The 23,371-nt window shown below is 37.4% G+C and overlaps 2 protein-coding genes across 4 annotated transcripts; one reads left to right on the plus strand and one right to left on the minus strand.

The window, feature by feature from the left end:
* Positions 1-154: 154 nt before the first annotated feature.
* On the minus strand, positions 155-17,439 carry rbm5 (RNA binding motif protein 5). Of its 3 annotated transcripts, none has more exons than XM_058779203.1 (25): positions 17,279-17,439; positions 16,688-16,725; positions 16,408-16,591; positions 16,163-16,318; positions 14,263-14,332; positions 13,595-13,668; positions 12,739-12,822; positions 11,818-11,878; positions 11,217-11,282; positions 9,744-9,904; positions 9,386-9,483; positions 9,199-9,286; positions 9,040-9,108; positions 8,877-8,946; positions 8,640-8,755; positions 7,822-7,948; positions 7,639-7,730; positions 7,382-7,549; positions 4,912-5,052; positions 4,747-4,815; positions 4,484-4,657; positions 2,478-2,552; positions 2,277-2,377; positions 2,045-2,174; positions 155-570 (listed from the first exon to the last, which is right to left on the minus strand). In XM_058779203.1, exons 2-25 carry the CDS (start codon positions 16,702-16,704, stop codon positions 445-447), a joined length of 2,517 nt encoding a protein of 838 aa, XP_058635186.1. In that variant the 5' UTR covers positions 16,705-16,725; positions 17,279-17,439; the 3' UTR covers positions 155-444. The 3 variants fall into 3 exon arrangements, with proteins under 3 accessions (XP_058635186.1, XP_058635187.1, XP_058635185.1); XM_058779204.1 differs by having other exon boundaries at positions 8,640-8,740; positions 16,408-16,597; XM_058779202.1 differs by having other exon boundaries at positions 16,408-16,597.
* A 622-nt stretch (positions 17,440-18,061) lies between these two features.
* cysltr3 (cysteinyl leukotriene receptor 3) lies at positions 18,062-23,371 on the plus strand. The gene is made up of 2 exons (XM_058777872.1): positions 18,062-18,386; positions 19,980-23,371. Exons 1-2 carry the CDS (start codon positions 18,380-18,382, stop codon positions 21,161-21,163), a joined length of 1,191 nt encoding a protein of 396 aa, XP_058633855.1. The 5' UTR covers positions 18,062-18,379; the 3' UTR covers positions 21,164-23,371.

Genomic DNA, 23,371 nt, shown 5'->3' on the forward strand with positions numbered 1-23,371 from the left:
CAAAGAGGAAAGTCTTTACTAGAGAATTTGTTTTAGCTTTCAGCATAATAGCTTTTCAGATTTGACTTGTATATTGTTTTCTCAAAAACAAACAATCCATTCAGTATGAAGTCCTATAAAAGAAAATTACACCCAAAAGATGAAAACATTCAAATTCAGTTCAGTCTCATTTATTTTCTTATGTACAAAAATGAGATCATATATAAACTTTACACAGTTCGAGATCTATTTTGGAAAAAGCAAGTAATAATCAAAATCAAAAACACGTTCTTCACATTTCTCGAGGACTCTATACATATGTACACATTCTTTTAGTCACATATCTCATGTTCATTAACTGAGATGAAGTCAAAATAAATACATGACACTCCTCAGCACAGACGACGGGCCACAATCCAGACTTTTGTTTTTTTTTTAGTCAAATTGACAAGACAAGATCTTCATTTACTCGATTTCTGTAAAGCGTGCAAACATGGCTTTCCGGACGGCATCTTTGTAAGTATCTGAAGCAGAGAGACTGTAGTTGCTTCCTTTAGTTCCCAGACCGGCCCCCTTCATTCTCAACTGAGCCTGCAGACAAGATGACAAAGAATCATGTCTTAGTTATGTCAAGTATCTGCACATAAACCTACTCAGGTGTGACCGGATCCAAAATTAACCTTCTGCCACACCTGTATACTATTATTGAGTTGCAAAAAAATAAAAAAAATTCAGTTTTCCCACTGCATGTCACCGCAACACTCACGGCATCATTTATGAAATAATACTTCAAGAATGTAAAATGAATACTTTAAGTTTTTAATACTCTAATCAACATGGGCATAGACAAATATGGATGCTTTATGCAAATGTATGTTTATTATTATTGAAACCAGTCAACATAGAGCATGAAGTCTAGATGTTTTAAAGGTCATAGATGTTTTTCAAAGAACTTGTTCATGTCTATTAGACACATGACAAAAGAAATACCAGGTTCCCATTACTTCTCTTTCTTTGCACAGAGCAATTTCCTTACACTAACCTGTTTACATTTTTGCACACAGGGCAGCTCACTTCTTCTGAACATGCAAAATGTACATTTATTATTTATTATTAGATTTGTTTGCCTCTCTGTGCCCACATACTGTGTTTTGATGCAGCTAAATTCTCAATAAAACTGTTTTCATTGGTATATTTTACTGTTTCTGTTGTCAGACAACGGAATGAATGAGTAACAGAGAGAGAGAGAGAGAGAGAGAAAGAGAGAGTGAGAGAGAGAGAGAGAGAGAGGGGTGTGTGCGCGCTGGGAAAGAGAGACCTCGCGCTCGCGCAGCAGTACCTCAGGAACTAAATAAGGTTTGGGCAAATCTTAAAGATTTGTCACTAGGTGCTTTTTTGAAGAGGTGGGGAAAAAAAGTCACTAAAGGGGTCTGCAAAGTCGCTAAGTTGGCAACATTGCGCATCGCCATTCCTCCAACTACTGGCTAGGCCACAGAAAATAAACAGAAAATGCACGCTGCGTTAATTGCATGTTAATAAAATTAGTGCCGTTAAAATGAATTTGCCTTAACTTTGACAGCACTAATATATATTATATATATATATATATATATATATATATATATATATATATATATATATATATATATATATATATATATATATATATATATATATATATATATATATATATTTGTTTTTAATTTTCAGCTACATTTCATTTATTTATTTATAAACGTAAAATAAAGAATAAAAATTATACAGAAAAAGTTACAAAAATCAGCTAAATTAAAATTAAAATATACATTAAAGTTATAATATTAACTCAATTATACTAAAATAACACTGCTGGAAAGACTGATAAATCTAGGACACTTTGGATTTACAACCAAAAATTCTTTGATGCTTGCCAAACTGTAAACGTTTGTCCATGCACGTATGTTTTTCATATACTAACAGACACCACCTACACTGACAAATACATCTATGCTAATTGTACAAGACAGTTGTGTTAAACTGAATACTAAGTATACCATGGTAACATGACGGGTAGAATGAGTCGTACCTCAATAGGTGTTGTGATGCCCTGTTGGTTTCGTCCCAGACCTTTGCCTTCCTTCCAGCCCATGGCCTGCAGCATCTTATTACCGATATTATCGCTGTTCAGACCATCCTTAGTGGGCTGTTCGTAATTTCTGTAATACCACATTGCACAAAAAGCACTGTTATATTGTATTGTATTAGTAAACATCTCTACTGAAATAACGTTGTGCATTAAAATAAACACTTGCACTTACACTACAGGTGTTGGCTGGGTGAACTTCCTTTTCTTGGGCACAGGAGGTTCAGGGATACCATATTTCTCTCTTCTCTCAGCAGCCCTATCTCTGTACTTCATCTGTTCAGTAGAAGGTAAAAGGAAAAGGGGTGTCAGTAACATCCAGAAAATACTCTTTAAAAGGAGGAAGTGTGGTTGTATTTATAATGAGGGCTCACACCTCGGTCTCTTTCCTCTCCAACTCCTCCAGTTCTGCTTCACTCAGTTTGGATCTCCTCAGAACCTCCAAGTTTTGCTGGAATGCACGGATGTATATATTTAAACATGTAAATAAATAGAAAACACTCTACAGGTCAAAAGTTTGGAATGATTAAGATTTTTTTTTAATGTATCGGAAAGAAGTCTCGTTTGCTTACAAAAATATGGAGCTTATTAATTGTAAAAAAAGTTTGTTGAGCAGCAAGGATCCATGTGACACTGAAAACTGGATGAAAAGGAATAAATTATAAAATATAAAAATAAAATACAGCTTTCCTGTAGCTCAAATAGTAGAGCATGGCGCTAGCAACGCCAAGATCATGGGTTCGATTCCCAGGGAAAGCAAGAGCTGATAAAATGTAAAAACTGTAACTTGAATGCAATGTAAGTCGCTTTGGATAAAAGCGTCTGCCAAATGCATAAATGTAAAATGTAAATGTAAATTACATTTGAAACCTTTCACACGTGAGTTTAAAATATACTGTTATTTTAGAATGTTTAGCCTTATTGTTTTCATGGCAACGCATCATGCCACACCGCAGCCACAATAGCGCTGTATGACACATGGATCGCTTTTATTTAGTTTTTACTTTTATTATTATTATTATTGTACTCATACTCACTATATTATAAAACAGCTGATATTCCTATTCTGAAATATGTGCAAGTAAATGTATTTGGTAGTTTAAACACCTGATGGAATGACCATTCCAACTCAATCGGAGCAGCTGAGTCCTTAGCCAACTTCAAGAATCGGCTAAAAACACATCTCTTCCATCTTTATTTGACCCTCTAACTCTAGCACTCTCTATTCTAATTCTATTTGATCTATCGGTCTTCTTTGTATCTATCTGACCCTCTAACACTAGCTTTCTTCTTTTTTCTATCTACTTGTTTTCTTAAAAAAAAAAAAAAAAAAACAACCTTGCTACATGTACTGCATTAGGCTAACCGATAACCATAAATGTATGGTTTTGCTAGTACTTGTGTATTTAAATGTCTGAAACCTAAAATAAGCATATATGGTTGAAAACACTGAATAGTTGTGATATGACAAGCGCTCAGCCAGCTAAAGCAGATTTGAATTCAGCAGTTCACTGATCACACCGGTGTGATCGTACGCATCAAAGGGTTAAAGCATATTCAAACAGAAAACAATTCTTTCAAATTGTAATATTTCACAATATTTTTTTTTTTTACTGTATTTTTGATCAACTAAATGCAGCTTTGGAAAGCAGAAGAGACTTTTCATTAAAAAAAAAAAAATGTAATAAAAAAAATTACAACCTTTCGTAACACTTTATTTTAAGGTGTCATAATACAGAGTAATTACCTAATTAAGTACTTAGTAGTAGCCGTTGTACTTGCATGAAATAAAAATGTGCTTACCATGTAACCAAGTTATGGAACAGCCTGTAATTACAGTGTGTAATTATGTAGATGTAATAAGCAGCTACTGTTACACATATGTAACAGACCGAGTCTGTTACACAGCTACTTGTACACTTAAGTACAATCTTGATACACTTTATTTGAAGTAGCTTACGCCTGTGTAATATTCTGTCATTTTAATGTAATTAGAAAAGTATTACATGCATTTAAGCTGTGTACTGGTGGGTTAAATCAAACTAAGGTGCAGCTGGATAAGGTGTACAGTATAGATACACATGAAGTTACATGTGTGTAACAGTAGCTGCCTATTACATATACACAATTACAAACTGTAATTATAGGCTGTTCCATAACTTAGTTACATGGTAAGTACATTTTATTTCATGCAAGTACAACAGCTACTACTAAGTACTTAATTAGGTAATTACTCTGTATTATGGACACCTTAAAATAAAGTGTTACCCAACCTTTTTATGTTAAAGAAAAACCAATAAAAGTAAAGTTGAAATGGATTTTTAAATGTTTAAATGTGATGGCAATGATTGTAAACCAACTCAAACAGCCTCGGCTAATTACCTTGTGCAGGTCTGAGAGCTGTTGATGGCGGATCAGAGCTTCTTTATTGGGGAACTGCCTTCGGCACAGCAGACAGGCCATCTTTTTCCAGTCGGTCAGCTTGTCCTCCTTGTCATCACCCTCCATGACCTCCTCAGGCTCACTGTCGCCGCTGTACGCTGCCACCAGCCCCACCTGCAGCACAGCACAGCGAGTTAAACGAATCATCTAACACGACTTGACAACTTGATATGTTTTGTAATGGTGTACGGTGCATCTGGGACCTTTGATGAAGAGCTCTCTTCTTCTGTGGCTTTGGACGCCTCTGTTACAAGCCTCTCCAGTGCTCCTGTCTACTCGCATGCAAAGAAAACACATAAACCATGCATTATGACAAAACCATCATCATTAAGAGAGATAATCATCATCTAAGCCTTCAGCTTTTATACCTTCTTCTCAAAGAGCGTGAAGCCAGCATCTGCTGCCGCCGCCTCCTTCCTCTCCTCCTGACTGATGGGCTGGAAGCTGCTCCTGAAGTTTTCTTTTTGTTTGTTTAGACTCTTGGCCCAGCGCTCCATGTCCTTCGCAATCTGATACACAAAGATATTTTTTTAGCACCAGTGGAGGATTGAAATTTTCTGAACATGAGTGCTGCCAGCATGTTGCTAGGGTTTTGTAAATGGCTGCTAGGACATTTCTCAAAGGTTGCTAGGGTGTTCTAAGTCTGTACAAATGTCTGATTCCTAGATTTAAATCACATGGAGTCTTTATGGGCTGAACAATATTGAAAAAAACGGACATTACGAAAGTTTGTTTTACTTCTATAGATATTACAATACGATAAAATACAGGAATTATCATCAGGTGACTTTAAAAACAATTTTTGGAAACTAGAGGCTTAAGTTTGATGTTGGTTTGAGAAAGTCAAAATGGGACCCTTGAGGCAAAAGAGCCAAAAGATTTAAATAAGAAATAAAATAATAATAACAGAATAAAAATGAGTAAACATCATTAAAAAATATAAATAGAAGTAATATTTTATACTGCAAAATCAAAATTACAATACAAATATTAACATTGTTCATTTCTCAATGTTTCAAATTTTAAATCATCCAGCTTTTATGTTTGGTGAAGCTGAAACACTGAATCATGAATTGCACATGGGGTGGGCGATATGGCAAAAATATCAGATCACGATTTCTTACAGGAACATCACGATTCACGATTTTATCACTATTCTTTGTCATGTTGGTTTTACTATTTTGCAAGCTGTCTGAGCATTACAGACAAACTAATTTCCCTATTTTAAAAACAAAGCCTTACAAGGTAACAAAATATTAAAGAATGGCAGATATTTAGGCCAAAGTGGGCAAAGATAAAAATCTGTCATTTTATCTTTGTTATTAAAAAAAATTAAGATACATATTACAAATACACTTCATATACAAATAAAACAAACCGTGCTTTATTTTTCCAAGTACAGTAGGTATATTTAGCATAGCATTCAAGAAGTTGAATTAAATAAAAAAAAACTATATACACATCAATTATACATTGATTCTTATTAAACCAACTGTATTAAAGTTCTTCAGTCAAGAGCAGTGAATGATTTTCTCTTTGAGTTTTGTTGTTTTATTAACATTAAAGGGACAGTGGCCTCAAATTAATTCACTCTCAAATTGTTTTAAACCTGAATGCGTTTTTCTCTTCTGTTGAACATAAATGTTATTTTGAAGAATGTGGGTAAGCAAACAGTTGCTGGTGAAGGAGTGGATGCCGAGCTGCCCTATGCTTCATACTGATATTAATTATATTATTTCTTGTTTGACTATTAATCAAGTTATGGCAAGAGTGAAATGTGTAACCTTATGTGCGCTTATGAGATATTAAAGAATCCTGCTTTATGCTGTACGTCTACTCTCTAAGATGATGACTTCATAGTGCGTGTGTAACGAACCACACTGATAAAATTCTAGCTAGGGCTAGGCGGCCTTGAAGTTCTGATAAGTGCTCTGTGTGTATGCATGTATGTGTGCTGGTAGCTCTCTCTCTCTGTGTGTTAGAAGACCGTCTCTGTCAGCTACCGCCATCCTGACCAAAAACAGGTGTCCGGAAGACACCTATCTTGTATGATCCCTGATCGCTGACGTCTGCCCAATCTCATGGAGATATGTTTGAAGCGTTTACATCCATATGTGGAGATTGTCTAAGTTTATCTAGGTTTTAGAACCTATCAGAATTTTGGCAATTAGCAACCTCTGTTAGGGTATAATTGCTGGTGTTTTTGACATGTACGCAGAGCGGCCAACGAACTCGATTGTGAGTCTTGAAGCCGACTTCTGCGGATGAAACTGCAAACTATCTTCAGTAAATTTTCTTCATTTTTGATCGAATCTCTTGACTTCTGGTCTTCATTCAACACACCTGGTCCGAGGGTCTTTACTGTAAATTCCCCTACACTGGTCCCCACTGACTTCCATAGTAATTTTTTTCCTACTATCAAAGTCAATGGGGACAGGCTTTTTGGTTACCCACATTCTCCAAAATAACCTCTTTTGTGTTCAGCTCAAGAAAGAAATTAATACAGATTGGGACAACATGTTTTTAATGTGTGCATGCTGCAAGTGTAACGTTTAAATTAAATGTTTAACCGGCAAGGGTTTAAAACACATGCAAATAATGTACTTTTTGATTGAAAATACGTGCAGTGTCCCATGAGTGCAAGTCTACCGCTGAGGTAACATTTGAAGTGAATGTATGTCACGTTGTACAGTATATTGAGACTGAGAAGACGCCAGAACTGCAGCTAATAGAATGTGCGCTGTAGCACAATACAATATTTCTTCAAAAGCAGATCTCTTTAGTCTTAGAACACAGTAGTACTTTAAAAGCTTCCAAAGACAATTGAATTGTTATTACCTGCTGAGCTGTTTTGCTTTTAGGTTTCTCTTTCTTCTCTTTGCCCTCCTTCTGAGAAGTGGAAGCAGCAGCACTTTGAGCCGCGTTGTTGGCATCCACCGCGGGTACATAGGCCTGCTTCTCCCCGTCCCAGTATAGATACTGCTGAGTCTGGGAATTGTAGTAGTACTACAGAAAAACAATATTACTTAGAACCCTCTACACGCACTCAGATGAAATACAGTATTGCCTTGTTGAAAAGCGCATGGCATACGTACATGTGTGTTTGGGTCATAGTACAGGCCAGTGCTGGGGTCATAATAATACCCGGAAGACTCATCGTACTGATAAGATGAAGTGTCTGGGACAGCTAGAGGAAACGAGATGGCAAAAGAATCAGAAACATGTAGCCTGATCATGTCTTCTGATGTGACGACGTGGATTTAGTGATCTGTTCTTACTGGCTTGGTTTTCCTGAGAGGTAGCTGTTGCTGTGCTGGTTGCTGCGGCCGATGCCGCGACTGCAGAGGTTGCTGGGGAGGAAATGGTGGCTGTGATGGGCTGAGCTTTGCCTTCAATCTGCAATGCCTGACAATAAAATGGGTTATAATGAGATTAGAATGATCATTACACTAGCACAGAGGTTCTCAAACCCCCAAAGATATTTCTAGCACTTTTACTGTAATGTCAAAGCTGCTTGTTTTCTATTTTTTTTTGTTTACAGAAACTAGGAGTGGCAATACATTAAAATAATTAAAAATAAGTCCATCTAATAAGTTGCAGAAGTTTCAATAAGTGAATGGGGGAGATGGGGATTTTATTTTCTACAAATTTCTTGGAATCAGCAGTTGAAATCATTTAGGAAAAATCTGATATTGGAATAGAGCTACTTTCACCCAAGTTCCCAGGTAAGCTGAAGAGATTCGTGTTTATTGGATATTTAAGAATGTTAACATTAAACAAATATCAATTTTCAAGGTTCATATAAGTAGAAACTTATATTCATTATTAAAAATGAGGTTTAGAAAACACCCTAAAACACCTACAAAACGAAAAAGAAAAAAGCTCATATCTTGATTTTCAGCCATTTAATTTATTTTAAAGCCTAGTTTGTCTTATTTGAAATACTTTAGTCATCTTACAGTCCTTGGCAATTTGACAAAGCCCTCAAGTACATCCTTGTCCCCCGTTAAGAAGCGCTGCACTATAATCTAATAGTTAGTAATAGTGAAAGTTATCTAATGAAAAAATTTATTAACAAGTCATAGCATGAAGTCACCTGAGCAGCTGACTGGCCGATGATATGAGGCTGATAGACCTGTGCACTCTGAGAGATCACCACTCCCGCAGCAGCAGGAAGAACCTTCACACCTGGAGCCGCTGCAAATTTTTCAGCTTAGAAACAGCAAGCACCACTACTGCTTTTACTTTCATAAAAGAATATATGTTGTGATCTGGCAAAATCCTATTATGATTGTCCAACTAAAATAAATAGACAATGCTATGCAAACGCTACCTCCAAGTATGCCGTTAGCCTGGGAAGGGTCCACAGCTCCAGCCTGCTGCTGATAGTACGCCTGGTACTCCTAAACACAAACCCATCTTAGCTTAGCTCAATAGCAAAACGATTTAGGCTATATGAATGCACTGTGTCGTTTCATATGGTGCAGTCAGCTGACCTGTGAATAGGGTATATATCCCTCCTGCAGGTAGCTGTATTCTGATGTCGGCTCCACACTCTGCTGAGGCTGCAAAGTGAAATATAGTCAATTAAACCAGTCATGCATGCACAATTCTGTTTTAACATTGAGGCACGGTTACAATAAAGTTGTTCATACCTGACTGGAGGACCACTGAGCAGCTGCAATGGCTGTACTGGCAACCGAAAAAGCACTAACACGGTTCCCATCTGGCAATAACAGGTCCCTGAGAAACAAAAAGGCATGTCAGTAAACTGAATTATTAATCAAGCGACAGCAAATGGAAAAAAATCTTCCAAGGAAATCAACCGCGAGAGATGCGTACTTTCGAGCACTCTTGGCGTAGTCAACCCCAATAGTCTTCCCATCCAGCTTGAGAGGTGGCTGTAAGCCCTGAAGGATGGTTAGGAGCTGTGATGCTTCCTGCAAAACCACAAACATCATCAGAACATGCTAAAAATGCAAAAGTACATGCAGGTTTAATCTCATTGATTATTATTCATTTTACACTAGTCTCCCCTTACAAGATCAATCTCTCTATTTGTTTAATGGCGCTGTTCCACTACATGGTACCGCACCGAGCAGAAACGAGCTGAGTCGTACCACGCAGTGGAAAAGCGCCATAAGATGATCTTTGGAACTAAAGAGATTTGTATAGACTGAGGAAGGGATAAAACAGGTACCAAAGGAGAGGCAAGTTGGACGAAGGCAAACCCTCTGTTCTGGCCCGTCTGTTTGTCCTTAATGAGGCGGATGTTACCGGGCGAGAGGTTGGCATAGGGGGCGAGTGCCGTCAGAATGGCTTCAACAGTGGAGTGAGGGGCGATGTTTCTCAGGATGATGGCTGTCAAAACATGCAAACATATCAGCGTCAATGCAAAACAAGCACTGAAGAACACGCATACTGAAGGTCATACCAGTATCAGCTAACATTTAAATTATCAGCTTCAGCCTACACTGGATAATTTTATTACCAAATTATATGCAATTGACGTTTTAGAGGGGTCATATGATGCGATTTCAAGTTTTCCTTTCTCTTTGGAGTGTTACAAGCTGTTTGTGCATAGATAAGATCCCTAAAGTTACAAAGACTACAGTCTCAAAACTAAAGAGATATTCTTTATAAAAGTTAAGACTGAACCACACCCCCCTAAAACGGCTCATTCAAACACACCCCCACATGTCTACGTCACGGTGTGGGGAGATTTGCAAAACACCGCCCAAATGTATATGCAAAGAAAGAGGGCGGGACTTTTATTCTCGCTGTAGTATTGGTGCTGCAGCCGGTGCCATGTCCTGGAGGCACTGTTTCTCTTTGTGAAAGCGAAACTACTTTGTTTGGGCTTCTAAAAGAGGACACAACTAGAAATCAGTGGTTAAGTTGTATTTACCACACGGTTCCAGAACAGTTCAACCCAAATATTCCAGTGTGTGCATCACATTTTACGGAGAACTATTTCCTGAACCTGGGAGTAGCCTGCCAGCTAATGTTATGCACAAAGACTGTTTCTATAAAGTGGGGCAATTCCAACTTTGCAAGGACAGTCTAGTCTATCGCTTCTGACTCACAGCCTGTAAGTATGTTTTCATATTTAAAGAATTTGCCACTGACTATTCAAACGCGAGTTTTGAGCAGTGTAGAGTAGTGCTTGTTGTTTGTCGTTTCTCCGATCACAAATGCAGACATGGTAATGTTTACGCGGTGTGATGCGTAAAAAGACAGTACAAGTCATTATAATCAGTAATTATGTCCCCACTGGATGCAACAAATGCCTCGTTTATAATGGGTTTTATTGTTTGTGTGTCGTTGCGCCGGGACACGACATCACAATACAGTAAGGGGTGTAACATTTTCGTCTCACGCTTGAGGTATTCAGCCAATCACAACGCACTGGATAGCTGGCCAATCAGAGCATGCCTCGCTTCTCAGAACGATGAGCTTTGCAAAAATCGGCGCGTTTCAGCAAGGCGGGGCATAGCGGAGCAACAATAATGTACAGTATGTGGAAAAGAATGCGTTTTTTGAACCTTAAACCACATAAATACATTGCATTACACCAAATAATGTTCTTTTTAGCAACGTCATATGACCCCTATAAATAATATTTTTTGGTGCATTCCTAATTCATAGGTGATATTTATGGAAAAGTGCTTACTATCGCCATAATAATCTCCGCTGGGTTGGGTGTCTGTGGTTCCTGTGGTGCTGCTAGACTCAGAATCTGGAAATAAGCACAAAGAATAAAAGCACACTGAGTTTCTTTAAACACAGAAGCCTGATACAAACCACATCACTAAAAGAGCCATTAAAATGTGTAACAGAGCACAGTAAGTACTCATATTATTGGTTTGCAGTACCTGCTTACTTAATGCCAATATTTTAAAAACAAAACACTCATTCTGACTGAGGACAGTGTCACTCTGGGATTGTAGGGATAATGTATAATGACCTGCCCATAGCCTTCATATGGGGCTGATTTGACTAGCAAGCCTATAAAACACTTAAGTGGAGCGATAATATAAGCTATTTAATAAAAAAATTAAATTAAAAATAAAAAGCAAATTCCAGCTATCATGAGTGATAAAAACAATTAATTATTATTATATATTAGTTTGGAACACTGTACATGATTACACCCCCATAAACATATCTCAAAAAATAAATAAATAAATAAATTGCTCCAAGGTCATGACGGTGTTTGACTGGACCATCCAGATGGGTGCACACAGCGGTTTCCTGCTCAGGGAGCTACTTACCCACTTTAGCTGCGCCACACCTGAAGCACTTCAGCCTCCTCCGGAAATTGTAAAGGCCACACTGCAAGCAACCGGTCATAGTGTTTTAATTGACACTTCTGCTATGGGGCATCAGGTAACAAGCACACTAGAGTGGCCTTGAACACTTACTGTAATGGACATCCACCAAGTGGACCATTTGAAAAACTGAGATGCTACATATATAACTAATTTTCCAAATCAAAGCTTAGCTAGCTTAGATGAGTCATTTATTTGCTACAGTATACATTTATTTTAACGCAAAATACAACACAACAACAACAACTATACCATAGATTAACACTACCGTTCATAATATTGGTGTGAATGAGATTTATTAATGTTTTTGAAAAAAACCCCAAAAACTCTTATGCTAAACAAGGCTGCACTTATTTGATCAAAAATACAGCAAAAATGATATTGTGAAATATTACTACAATTTAAAACATTGTTTCGATTTATATTGTAAACTGTAATTTATTCCTGTGACGCAAAGCTGAATTTTCAGCATCATTACTTCGGTCTTCAGTGTCACATGATCCTTCAGAAATCATTCTTTTCTTATTATCATCAATTTTGAAATCAGTTGTGCCACTTCAAATTTTTGTGGAAACAGCAATACATTTTTAGGATTCTTTCAAAGTTCATTTATTTGAAATAGAAATCTTTTGTAACATAGTAAATGTCTTTGCTGTCACTTTTGGTCAATTTATTGCAACCTTGAGTGATAGATGTATTCGTTTTCTTTTCCAAAAAACGCTGAACCAGAATCTCTCGGTTTTTCAGCTGAAACCATTTTAAAAATATCTAATAATGAAATTTCAGAATAAACCGGAACAATACTCAACATGAAACTGGCATTGTAAACGCAGTTCAAAATCTTGGGAAGCCTATGAAACTTACTGAGTTGCAGAGCCAGTCCTCAAACTTGTGACGGTTGTTGCTGTAGTGCATGGCAACAGTCTTGCCTTGAATGGACAGCAGTTTCTGGAAAAGGAAGAAAGGGTTTGGTTATTTCCTCTCTTACAAAGGTTTAATCTCAGCCCAAGAACAACCACATTAGCCACGAGGGTTTAGGGTGAGGATCGCCCGGGAGGGTTTAACGTGTAAGATGGTGTGTGTTTGGGACCCGAGTGTCCGGATGGGGCCGGAACAGAGTGTAAAAAAAAAGGCACTCCTTTCTTAAATGGGATGGGGGGACTTTCAAGACGAAGCATAGGCTTACCACATTTACTCTCTCTGCGCAAAACAACTAATTACTATTAAAAACTGCTCATATATTTTAATAGTGATGTCCATGAAGTGGGACGTTAAATACAGCACCAACAATTCTACTTCTAGCCTTGAAACCTAACATCACTTATGAAAAAAAACAAAACAAAACAAACAGACAAAAAACATTTTTTAAAGTATGATGACAGCATTGACAAAAATTGTGGCTTAAACCCCATTTGAGTCATTCAAGTCACACCTGAAATGTATTATGTACTTCCCTTTTTTTAAAATCAGTGATTATTTTACCCGTGCTAACAAACAGAGTTCTGGTAAAGTAAATAACATGAAGCCAGAGTATCCATCAAATGGCTCTTCTATGTTTTGGTCACACCTTGCCTTCAAAAACAGCGGCTTTGGTCCATTTCTGTCCATATAGTCTGCTGGGGCAGCAACTTTGTTTTTTGTTTTCCTTCCATTTATATTTTTCTATTTAATTTGCATTATTCCCCAGGGCAAAAGCTAGACTTGGTGATTAGGAAGCAACCTGATTGGTCTCCATCCATCGGGTAGCATCTTGCAAGTGATAAAACTCCACGAAGGCGAAACCTCGGCTTATACCTAGAGAGGCATTCAGATATACAGACGGGAGGCGTGTTAGTTTATATGGTTCAGTGGTACAACATTCAAACTCTGTCACAAACTGCTTCGTGACCCCCTTGACCCAGAGAGGCCAAAGAGATGTAGGGGGGTTGCCTGGAAGCTTTTACCATAGCAACAGCAGCTTATAATATTCTAGCTGTTGGTCTAACACGCTGAATCAATAATCAAAACAAAGCAAACAGTCATAAACATAGCTAGTATTAACAAGCAAATAATCTTTATGAGACAGATGCTGCCATCAGATTGACTTTGGATGATCTTTAATATGTTTGTACTTAAGCAATATAAAGAAGCTACATGACTGCATCTATGTTCATGTAACTTCAATTGGCATAAATAAAACTCTGCCAATTTTGAGCCACACAAAACCCAGACAAAACTTACCTCCAAACATGTAACAAATGTGCAACCATTTTTAACTCAGTAGTCTGAAAGGGTAAAACTGGACATATAACATGTTGCTATGGCAAAAGGCATTTGAGCGGAAGCAGGTTGGCCCAGTGGACACAGGTTTGTTTGGGAGAGGAAGGATCCGCGGTACATCAGTCTCACCTGTTCTCTTTTTCATCAGCCTCACGTCCATTGGCTTTGGCCCCTCCAGATGCTCAATGGCTGCTCTAATCTGTGGATTGCAAAGAAAAAGTCAGATCAAGTTTGCTAGTTTGTTTGCCAAAACCAAGCCAGCTTCTATTTCGACTTTCAAAGTGAAATCCAGGATAAAATATCAAAGTTAAACACTGGCTGGAATTTACAACTTTTATTTGCACTTTATCTTTAATATATTTATTAAAATAATTTCATATGTTCACTAGGGCTGTCACGATAACTACTTTTCGTTGTGCGATATATTGCACCAAAATTAATTGCGATAAACGATATTATTGTCATTTTAAGACAATTTTATTTCACTGATTATATAATTACAATATGACAATATAATAGCATAATAATGCAAGTACACTCTTTCAAAGAACAAAGAACATTTTATTCTTAAGAATATTTAGACATTGGAACCGGAATGTGAAAAAAAAATGCGCTAAATAAATAAAACAAACACCGGCTCATTCACGTTAACTGGCTCTCCTCTCTCATTCGGCTTAAAGCCAAAATGTTCCCACAACGGAGCTTAAGATTGCGGCTTTGAAACCAAGTCCATTGGGACTTGTTCTTCCTAACTGGCTGTAGATGTCACGAAACACTTTATAACGCAGTGGGTTCACGCCTTCTCTTCACCTGTCGCTGTCCGCTCTGTGTGCGTGTGTGTGGGGGAGACGCTGCCGCCCCGCCTCCGCCACAGAGAGCAGACGAGATGACAGAGGCAGCGCAATCGACTAAAATGTTGGTGATATTCATTTTTATGTAAAAAAATTTATATAATCATTATTTTTAATTATTAAAAAAAATGATCCGTCGCAATATATCGCGGCACCAAAAATGATCGCGCTCATTTCCATATATCGTGCGACAAGTCGATATATCGACTATCGCAACAGGCCTAATGTTCACTGATTTTTTTTAAATAAAATTACTTTTCAATTTATTGATGCCATGCCTTAAATATTTACTGAATTAATTTGTTATTATTATTATTTTTAAATCTGGGCAAACATTTAAATATTTGCTATTATTAGTAGTAGTATTATTATTAATTATACATAAAGCAGAAATTTCCATATTCTAAGATTTTTTGATTCCATGCCTGGAATACTTACTAAAATTATTACTATTAAATTTTATTCACAGCATAATATTATATCATACTTTTTTTTTTCCTGGGCCTGGAAATATTTATTAAAATGTGACCCTGGACCCAAAACCAGTCTTAAGTGTCAATTTGTCGAAATTGAGATTTATACATCATCTGAAAGCTGAAATAAATAAGCTTTCCATTGATGTATGGGTTTTTAGGATCGGACAATATTTGGCTGAGATACAACTATTTGAAAATCTGGAATCTGAGGGTGCAAAAAAAAAAAAAAAAAAAATCAAAATATGGAGAAAATCGCCTTTAAAAGTTGTCCAAATGAATTCTTAGCTATGCATATTACTAATCAAAAACGACATTTTGATATATTTACAGTAGTAAATTTACAAAATATCTTCATGGAACATGATCTTTACTTAACATACTAATGATTTTTGGCATAAAAGAAAAATCTATAATTTTGACCCATACAGTGTATTTTTGGCTATTGCTACAAATATACCCCAGCGACTTAAGACTGGTTTTGTGGTCCAGGGTCACAAATGATTGTTGTTATTATTATCAAGTACAAACATGTCCATGATATAGATTTAATTCCAGTTCTGAAATATGTGTTACATTGATTTATTACTGATAATTATTTTTTCTGAAATTTCTATGCAATTTCAGAAAACTTCCTGATATATTCAGGTATTCCAATACTGTGGAAAGCCTTTAAGACACTGCTTTTAGGTGGGGGAAACTTACATCTGCCTCTGAAGTGTTCATGGGCAGACCCCGGAGCATGATGGTCTTGCTCTCTTTCTCATCAGCTGGGTCTCCTCTGTAATCATGCTCAGAGTAATCACCATCCGAATGGTGTCCTTCATCAGACCCATCACTGCCGCGCCGCTTCCTCCCTCGCTGTAACACCAGTGAGATTTGGCAGAGTTAGCATCATTCTCATATTAAAAGATCCAATAAACAAATACATATATATCGGTAGTCCTCACCTCAGGACTGTCCCTGCTCCAGTATCGATCACCTCTGTCACTTCGTTCACCATCATAGCGCTCACTTCTGCGATCGTCACTCCAGCGATGCGAGTCGTATCCACGGTCATCACGATCTCGTCGGTCCCTGCGGTCATCATCACGAGACTGTTCTGAGCCATACCTGCCGCTGCGTTCTGTACGGCTAATCCTAGTTAAAAACAATATTTCATGAACATCGTTGGGATGTCAAAAATTTCAATTAGCTTACAGTAACTCTACTTCAATATAAAACACCCACCGTTTATCTGCACCCATCTTTGTTTCTCAATACAAGGCCTGTTAAAAAATATATATGTCAATATCTATTGAATATATAGCACATATAAAATATCAATATATAACAATATTAGTTTGTTGCACATCATCACATATGACATTATAAAGGCTTGTGTTGGAATGGCTCTTGGTTCAATTATAAATAATAATAATTCATTGTTAATAAATTCCACGGTACATATCAAATTACCATGGTATTACCATTTGATAAGATTACAATACTTATGTAAAGGAAATACTATGATACTTATAACAAGTTGTATATAACAGGACAAGAGTGAATGCATTCCAATGGCGCGGTATTTACATGGTAATTCAACGTACTTCAAAGAATACCATGGTACATGCCCATACAAGATATTTCCATTTCCATGGCACATTGTCTAAAAAACCGTATGGTAGTAGTATAATAATGTATTTTGTTCGTGTGGTCTCCATTTTCGTTATGTGAGAAGTTCAGCGAGCTACAGGAAGACGCTTCAAAATGGAGACCGTGTCGTCGGGTTGTCGTTGAAAAAGGCGCAAAACACGCACCACAACAACGAAAACTTACCAAATATATTTCAACGAAGCGTTGAAATGAAATATTTCTCATATACTGAGAAATCTAACGACTGCTAGCAGATCCCTTCTCTACGAAAGATCACACTCTTCGTCAGGTCATTCGATGTCATCTGCAGCTAAAATGGTCTACAAGCTTCTCCTTCCCAGAATGCCTTTAGGTGATATGGCGTGTTGTTACTGTTGCATGATGGGAAATGTAGTTTCTTTTAGCCTTTTTCGTCGGCCTCTCTTCCTCTAATCACGCCAATGCGTGACATTTGGTCAGAGAATAACAAACAGTTTGACTAAATGAAAACCTTAGAGTAGCGTTATGTATTATGATTAATAAAACATATTTTACATTTATATTTTAATATAGGCTATTAGCTAGGCTATTAATACCTATAGGCCTATGATTTTTTTCTTGTTTTATAAGTTTATAACAAAAATAAATAAATAAAAAATGTCATGCTTAAGAGAATTACGTAATTATATTTCATATGAATTACGCACAAAGATGTCACACCTGCTCAGAGAAACTACCAACAGAAGAAAAAAACCTCCTGAAGGTGTGGTTTCTCTTGAATTTCTTTTGAATCGATTCGTTTCGTTCAACAGGCTATTATGTGTCCCATAAAACATTTCGCTTATTCTTTTGAATCATTATTTAAAAAATTCCCCAAAGTCACATTTTACGTTAATTTTGTGTTATATGCTTTTAAAATATGCTGTATACCGACGAGGCTATTTTTTTTTTTTTTAAATGCTGTGTAGTTTGTTTCACATCTTTGCAGTCGAATAAAACGTTGTGCGAATCGGTTCGTGTGAATCATTGAAAGCAAGCGATTCTAAAAAAAAGATTCGGACGTAACTTTCTTTACTACTGGAGAGTCCAGTGCACTTCGTGCTATTACGTGCTGGAATCAAAGATGGGACACCCAAGTACAGAGGCAGCACTCTTCAAGACCATGATAAAGGAAGCAGACACTTGAAACTGCCGAGAGAACAACATTTTGACATTTTTGTTACATAACGCTCTCATACAGACACTTTTAACGCAACCCGGATTCATCAGTCCGCTGATGATGAGGAGGAGGATGGTCAAGAGAGAATGACAGGTGAGTAAAACTCTCATTATGAGTCATATTGAGCTGCATATTTTGATACTGATTTTAAAAATACAAAAAGCACAGTGAGTGTATGATTTAATAGTTCTGAAATTAATTTACATTTGCAGGGTTCTTCCAATGGTATCCTACGTTCAGTGATATTTATTTTTACCTTTTTGTAGTGTCTTTGACATCCAATATACTTAAATAAATATGGTGAATAGTTCAAACACTTTATTTTGGATTTGCACTATGGTAATACCAGACTATTCTTAGAAGAACCTTAAATACTACTATTTCAGTACCATGGTATAAATTAAAGTATCAACTATTTTACCATTTCTGCACCATAGTACCTCCAGAGTACTTTTGTGTAAAGAATGATCATGGTAAGTTTTGAAAAATATGCTGATACCTTTAGGTGCTTTTAGCGTAAGAGTAGTTGGAAAACTTGTTACGAGTTATTCCAGTGAAGAGCAGGCTACAATTTTTTTTTTCAATAGCATAACCAGACCAGTTAAGTTACTAACAGAAAATTGGTTTATTAGTCACATTAATAATTAACAATGCCTTTCTTTATGCAGAACAACAGCCTATGTTTTGTTTTTCAGGTGTATTTTTACAGCCGTCATTTGAATATTGTTAGTGTGCCACTGTTTTCATTTCACTCTCTGAATATTCTTTTGCATATGTTTTGCATATGAACTATGGATGGGACTACTGGAAACAACAGACTTGATAAAATAACGATATTTGGGTAGTTGAAAACATAGACACACAAATATAAAGTATTGCATTTATTTTTTCCCTTTTTAAAATAATTATAATAATCATAATTTTAACCCCCTTTTTGCAGTTCACTTATACAGCAAATGGATTTTTTATAGCCTATTGAAATACTAAATTGTTACATACAGAATTAATATGAACTCTATTAAATATAAAACTGCTTTAAAAATTGTACAAGATTAGAAATAGTGTATAAAAACGTTTTAGATGCAGTAAAGCATATTATGCTTATGCTACCCTGCTGTCTGTGTATTAAACCTCTATGGCAATGTAAATTTTTAACCTGAAAAGCAAGGGGAGTTTATAAACCCCAGTTTTAAATAAAACACGTATTTTTCCTGGTTTAGTAAGCTATTGTTGAGCGAGGGCTTAAGCGTAATACTTATCTGTCTCTAATGTAATTTCTTCATCACTTTATCAGCATGCACAGTCTTTTGCGGTGCAGCCACACTAGACTCGCATGCATTGGGAGCAAAAATGCAAGCGCATGCAAAGTTTTTAGTTTTTAGTCAAATCTGCTGCAAACAACAGTTCAAGTTGGGTGACCTGCACGTTTGCCAAAAGATGCTTGACCATTGACCTCTTGGCTCAGTAATGTTTGCTGAAGGAGATTTGAACATTTCAAATTGATTTTTTACTATTGTGTTTTATGAATTATTAAAACCATAAACACTAGAGCATGACATCTTGTTGTAGCTGATATTCGTTAGAGAATATGAAGTTATTTTGCATACTTAAAGCATGCCATGACTGTGCTTTTTCTGATCGCAACACAACTGTCTCATTTCTAATTGTTATTCTTTTTGCCTCCAGCTCCTGTGTTCACATCTGGAACTCCATCTTGGCTCAACATCACCCAAGAACCTGACATGAATCAAACTTGTGAGGAAAGTGAAGATTTCAAATATTTGGCGTACAAAGTCACGTACAGTGTCGTGTTCCCTATTGGATTTATCAGCAACTCTGTGGCTTTGTTTGTGTTCCTGCGTCTCACTCCAAAGAAGTCAGCCAACACTGTATTCATGACTAACTTGGCTGTTTCAGATGTTGGCTTCTCCTTGACGTTGCCCTTCCGTCTGGTCTACTATTTTAGGGGCGGTCAGTGGGATTTTCCAGACTGGTTTTGCCGCTGGTGTGTATTTTCTTTTTACGTCAACCTGTACACGAGTGTATTGTTTCTTACAGGTCTTAGCGTACTACGGTACATCGCCGTAGTTCACCCCATTCGCAACAGGTCCCTGGTTTCGGTGTGGAGAGCCAGAGTATCATGCTTTGCGATCTGGATTTTTGTGGCCTGCTCGTCAGTGCCATTCCTCATGACAGGTACTACACAGCGGCATAACAAGATGCGTTGCTTTGAACCGGGGAACAACAAGTCATGGAAGCGCATATATAGCTTGAACTACGTGGGGGTTTCGTTTGGATTCATCATTCCATTCATTATAATTCTCGTCTGCTACGGATGCATCATCTCCAAACTCATCAAAGGACGAAAAATCGGTAATCGAAAGGGAAACACCCGCCGACGCTCGGTGTATTTGATCGCCGTTGTCCTGAGCACATTCCTGCTGTGTTTCCTACCATATCACATCGCTCGCACGGTCCATCTTTATGCCAAGGTTTTAAATGAGAGCTGCCCGGTCATTGAGTACCTCGTTAAAGTTCTGGTCATCTCGTTGTGCATGGCGGCGTCCAACAGTTGCTTCAACCCCTTGTTGTACTACTTCGCAGGAGAGACTTTCCGCTCGGCCATCCGTAGAGTGTCAGATCGAAGGACTTTAGGTTCATTCAGCAATAGTGGTGTTTATCCATCTTTTCGACGTCGAAGCAGCTCGCAGAAGTCAAGGCGCCAAGGCTTCACTTCTGTACGCCAAGACTGTCTGCCCTGCTCCTGCCAGGTCATAAACGAAAAGAAACCTGATGGGTGCAAGGCTGACAAGCAATGCAAACTGTCTGACTCTGAAGAAAAGCAAGTCCATGAGGATGATTTGCAGTAGTAAAAGATAGTTGCACTCCATGAAGAGGAAGAAATCTGAGTGTATAGAATAGGTGTCTTTATTGTTGTCTTGAAAATGTGAACCTATAGCATCTCGGTTGTTTTTCCATTTCCTTTTTTTAAAGTTCTTAACTAAAAGACTGAGATGTGAAAGATGTTGTGCATTAGATAAAATGCGGGTGAATCTCACACAACTTCAGAAAAGGGTCATGTTTAGATTTATGCATTTGGCAAATGCTTTTATCCCAAGAAAACTGCATCCTGGACATGTTCTTGCAAGATTCATCAGGGTACACGCTTAAAAATAATGTGGGTTTTACAGCATTGCCAAAAGGTTTTTTGGGAAACCAAAATGGTTCTTTAAAAAACCTTTTAGTAAACAGTTCTTTAAAGAACCATTTTTTTTTTTTTTTTTCTTAATGAAGAACATTTTAATAATCTAAAGAAACCATTTACACCAAGTGTTCTTCATGGAACCATAAATGTCTGTGATGCGACCCAAGCGCCGCAATGACACAATAAAAAACTGGTGCCCTAGATGTTGTTTAATAAAAACATGATGTGTAAATTAAAACAGGTGCTAAGAGCATAAGTAAACCAAATGTTATTATTAAACAGTCTTATAAGATGTTTCAGTCTCACGCAGAGCGCATTTTCCCGTTCCGTTGGGCTACTTTTCCCATTGTTTTTCTATGTAAACAAGCGCTAGACGGCCAAGTTGCTCCACTGCGCTCCCGTCTCGATCAAATATGTCGCGTCTTTTGCAGCGTCTCGCGCAAAACGCGGCTCTCAAGTAAAGGAAGTTAAAGTTTTTTTAAAGTATGTCTTTAAAATTTTTGTAAAAAATAAAATAAAAAAATCTTTAGACCTTGCGGTTTTTTTTTTCGTTCCACTGCCCTGCGTCTCGCGTTTTAACCAAGCGGCAACCTCCCGCTTTATCTCGTGAAGCCAACACGGAAGTGACTAAAACTGCAATTCATCGACTGGCCGCTGGAGGCTGGCTCCAAAAGGGAGTCAATCCCATAGACTCCCCATGTTAAAAGGCCCAAATTTACAGCAGAAAAAAACATGTTTACAGCCTGGTACAAAAAATTATTTTGGTCTATATAGCTAATTTTGCCCTTCGTGACAACTGTGAGGGGGATGAATTTTTTTATAACTCATCCGTTTAAATTATATTAAGCCTTAAAGTTCTGCATAATTAAGGGCGTGGCCACTTGAGTGACAGGTGGACTGCCGCGAGCAGTGAAACTCACTAGTGCGAAACTTAGAAAACTGGCTTTAAAGATTTGTATTTGTACAGAGAAAATAATTATAGGTAGTACACTGGGAATCTGGCAATTAGATGTTGTAATCGTTATTGCTTACAGTGCTTTGTTATATGGAGCAGTTTATTAAGATCGCGGTCTCTCTCATTTGTTTGACTAATGAAGCACCAACAGATATAGAAGTACACAATAAACGCACAGTATTGACGAACGACTGCAAACATATGCAGAGCACCGTAACTTAATTGAGCTTTCAAAAACAAAATCAAAGAGCTGTAACTGATGTTATACTGTGTTCTGCCTTGGTTTCTCCGGGGCTTTTCTCCATGTTACTTAAACACATGTCATTAATGTCCCAAAATGATCAATAACTAATTTTCGACCAAAAACGAAATTATGGTGTTTTGTCTTTGCATGATGGGCGTGGTTTCAGCTCAGCTTCACCCACGTCCCGCCTTTTTGCCCATTTTCGATTATCCGGGAGTGACGCGCGGTGACGCGCTTCCAAGATGGCGGCGGTCGGCTCCGCCCACTTTAGGCTTCAAAAACGCTTTACAGAAACCTACGGGTGACGTCACGGACACTACGTCCATTTTTTTTACAGTCTATGGTTTTAACGCAACTGCGTTCTGTATTAAAAACAGCACTGAAGCCGGAGTTTACCGCGTTTAAGCAGCGCTAATAACAATAAAAACAATCCACGTTAATAACCTCGCCAAAAACGCTAATAACAAACCGTGTTCGTCTCTCACAAGTTACACAAACCGTCCACTATCGCTACCTTACATATATTTTTCTTGTTCTATTTTCAATAGAATTAACCCCTATTTAGAATAAATACCTAATATGACGATTAAGAGCAAGAGTTATCACAAATATCAATCTAATAAGACGGATAAAACATTTGTAGTTTTGCACATAATAAGCGCTCTACCTTTAAG

Source organism: Onychostoma macrolepis, chromosome 06 (assembly GCF_012432095.1).
Source record: "Onychostoma macrolepis isolate SWU-2019 chromosome 06, ASM1243209v1, whole genome shotgun sequence".
In the NCBI taxonomy this organism is placed as follows: domain Eukaryota; kingdom Metazoa; phylum Chordata; class Actinopteri; order Cypriniformes; family Cyprinidae; genus Onychostoma; species Onychostoma macrolepis.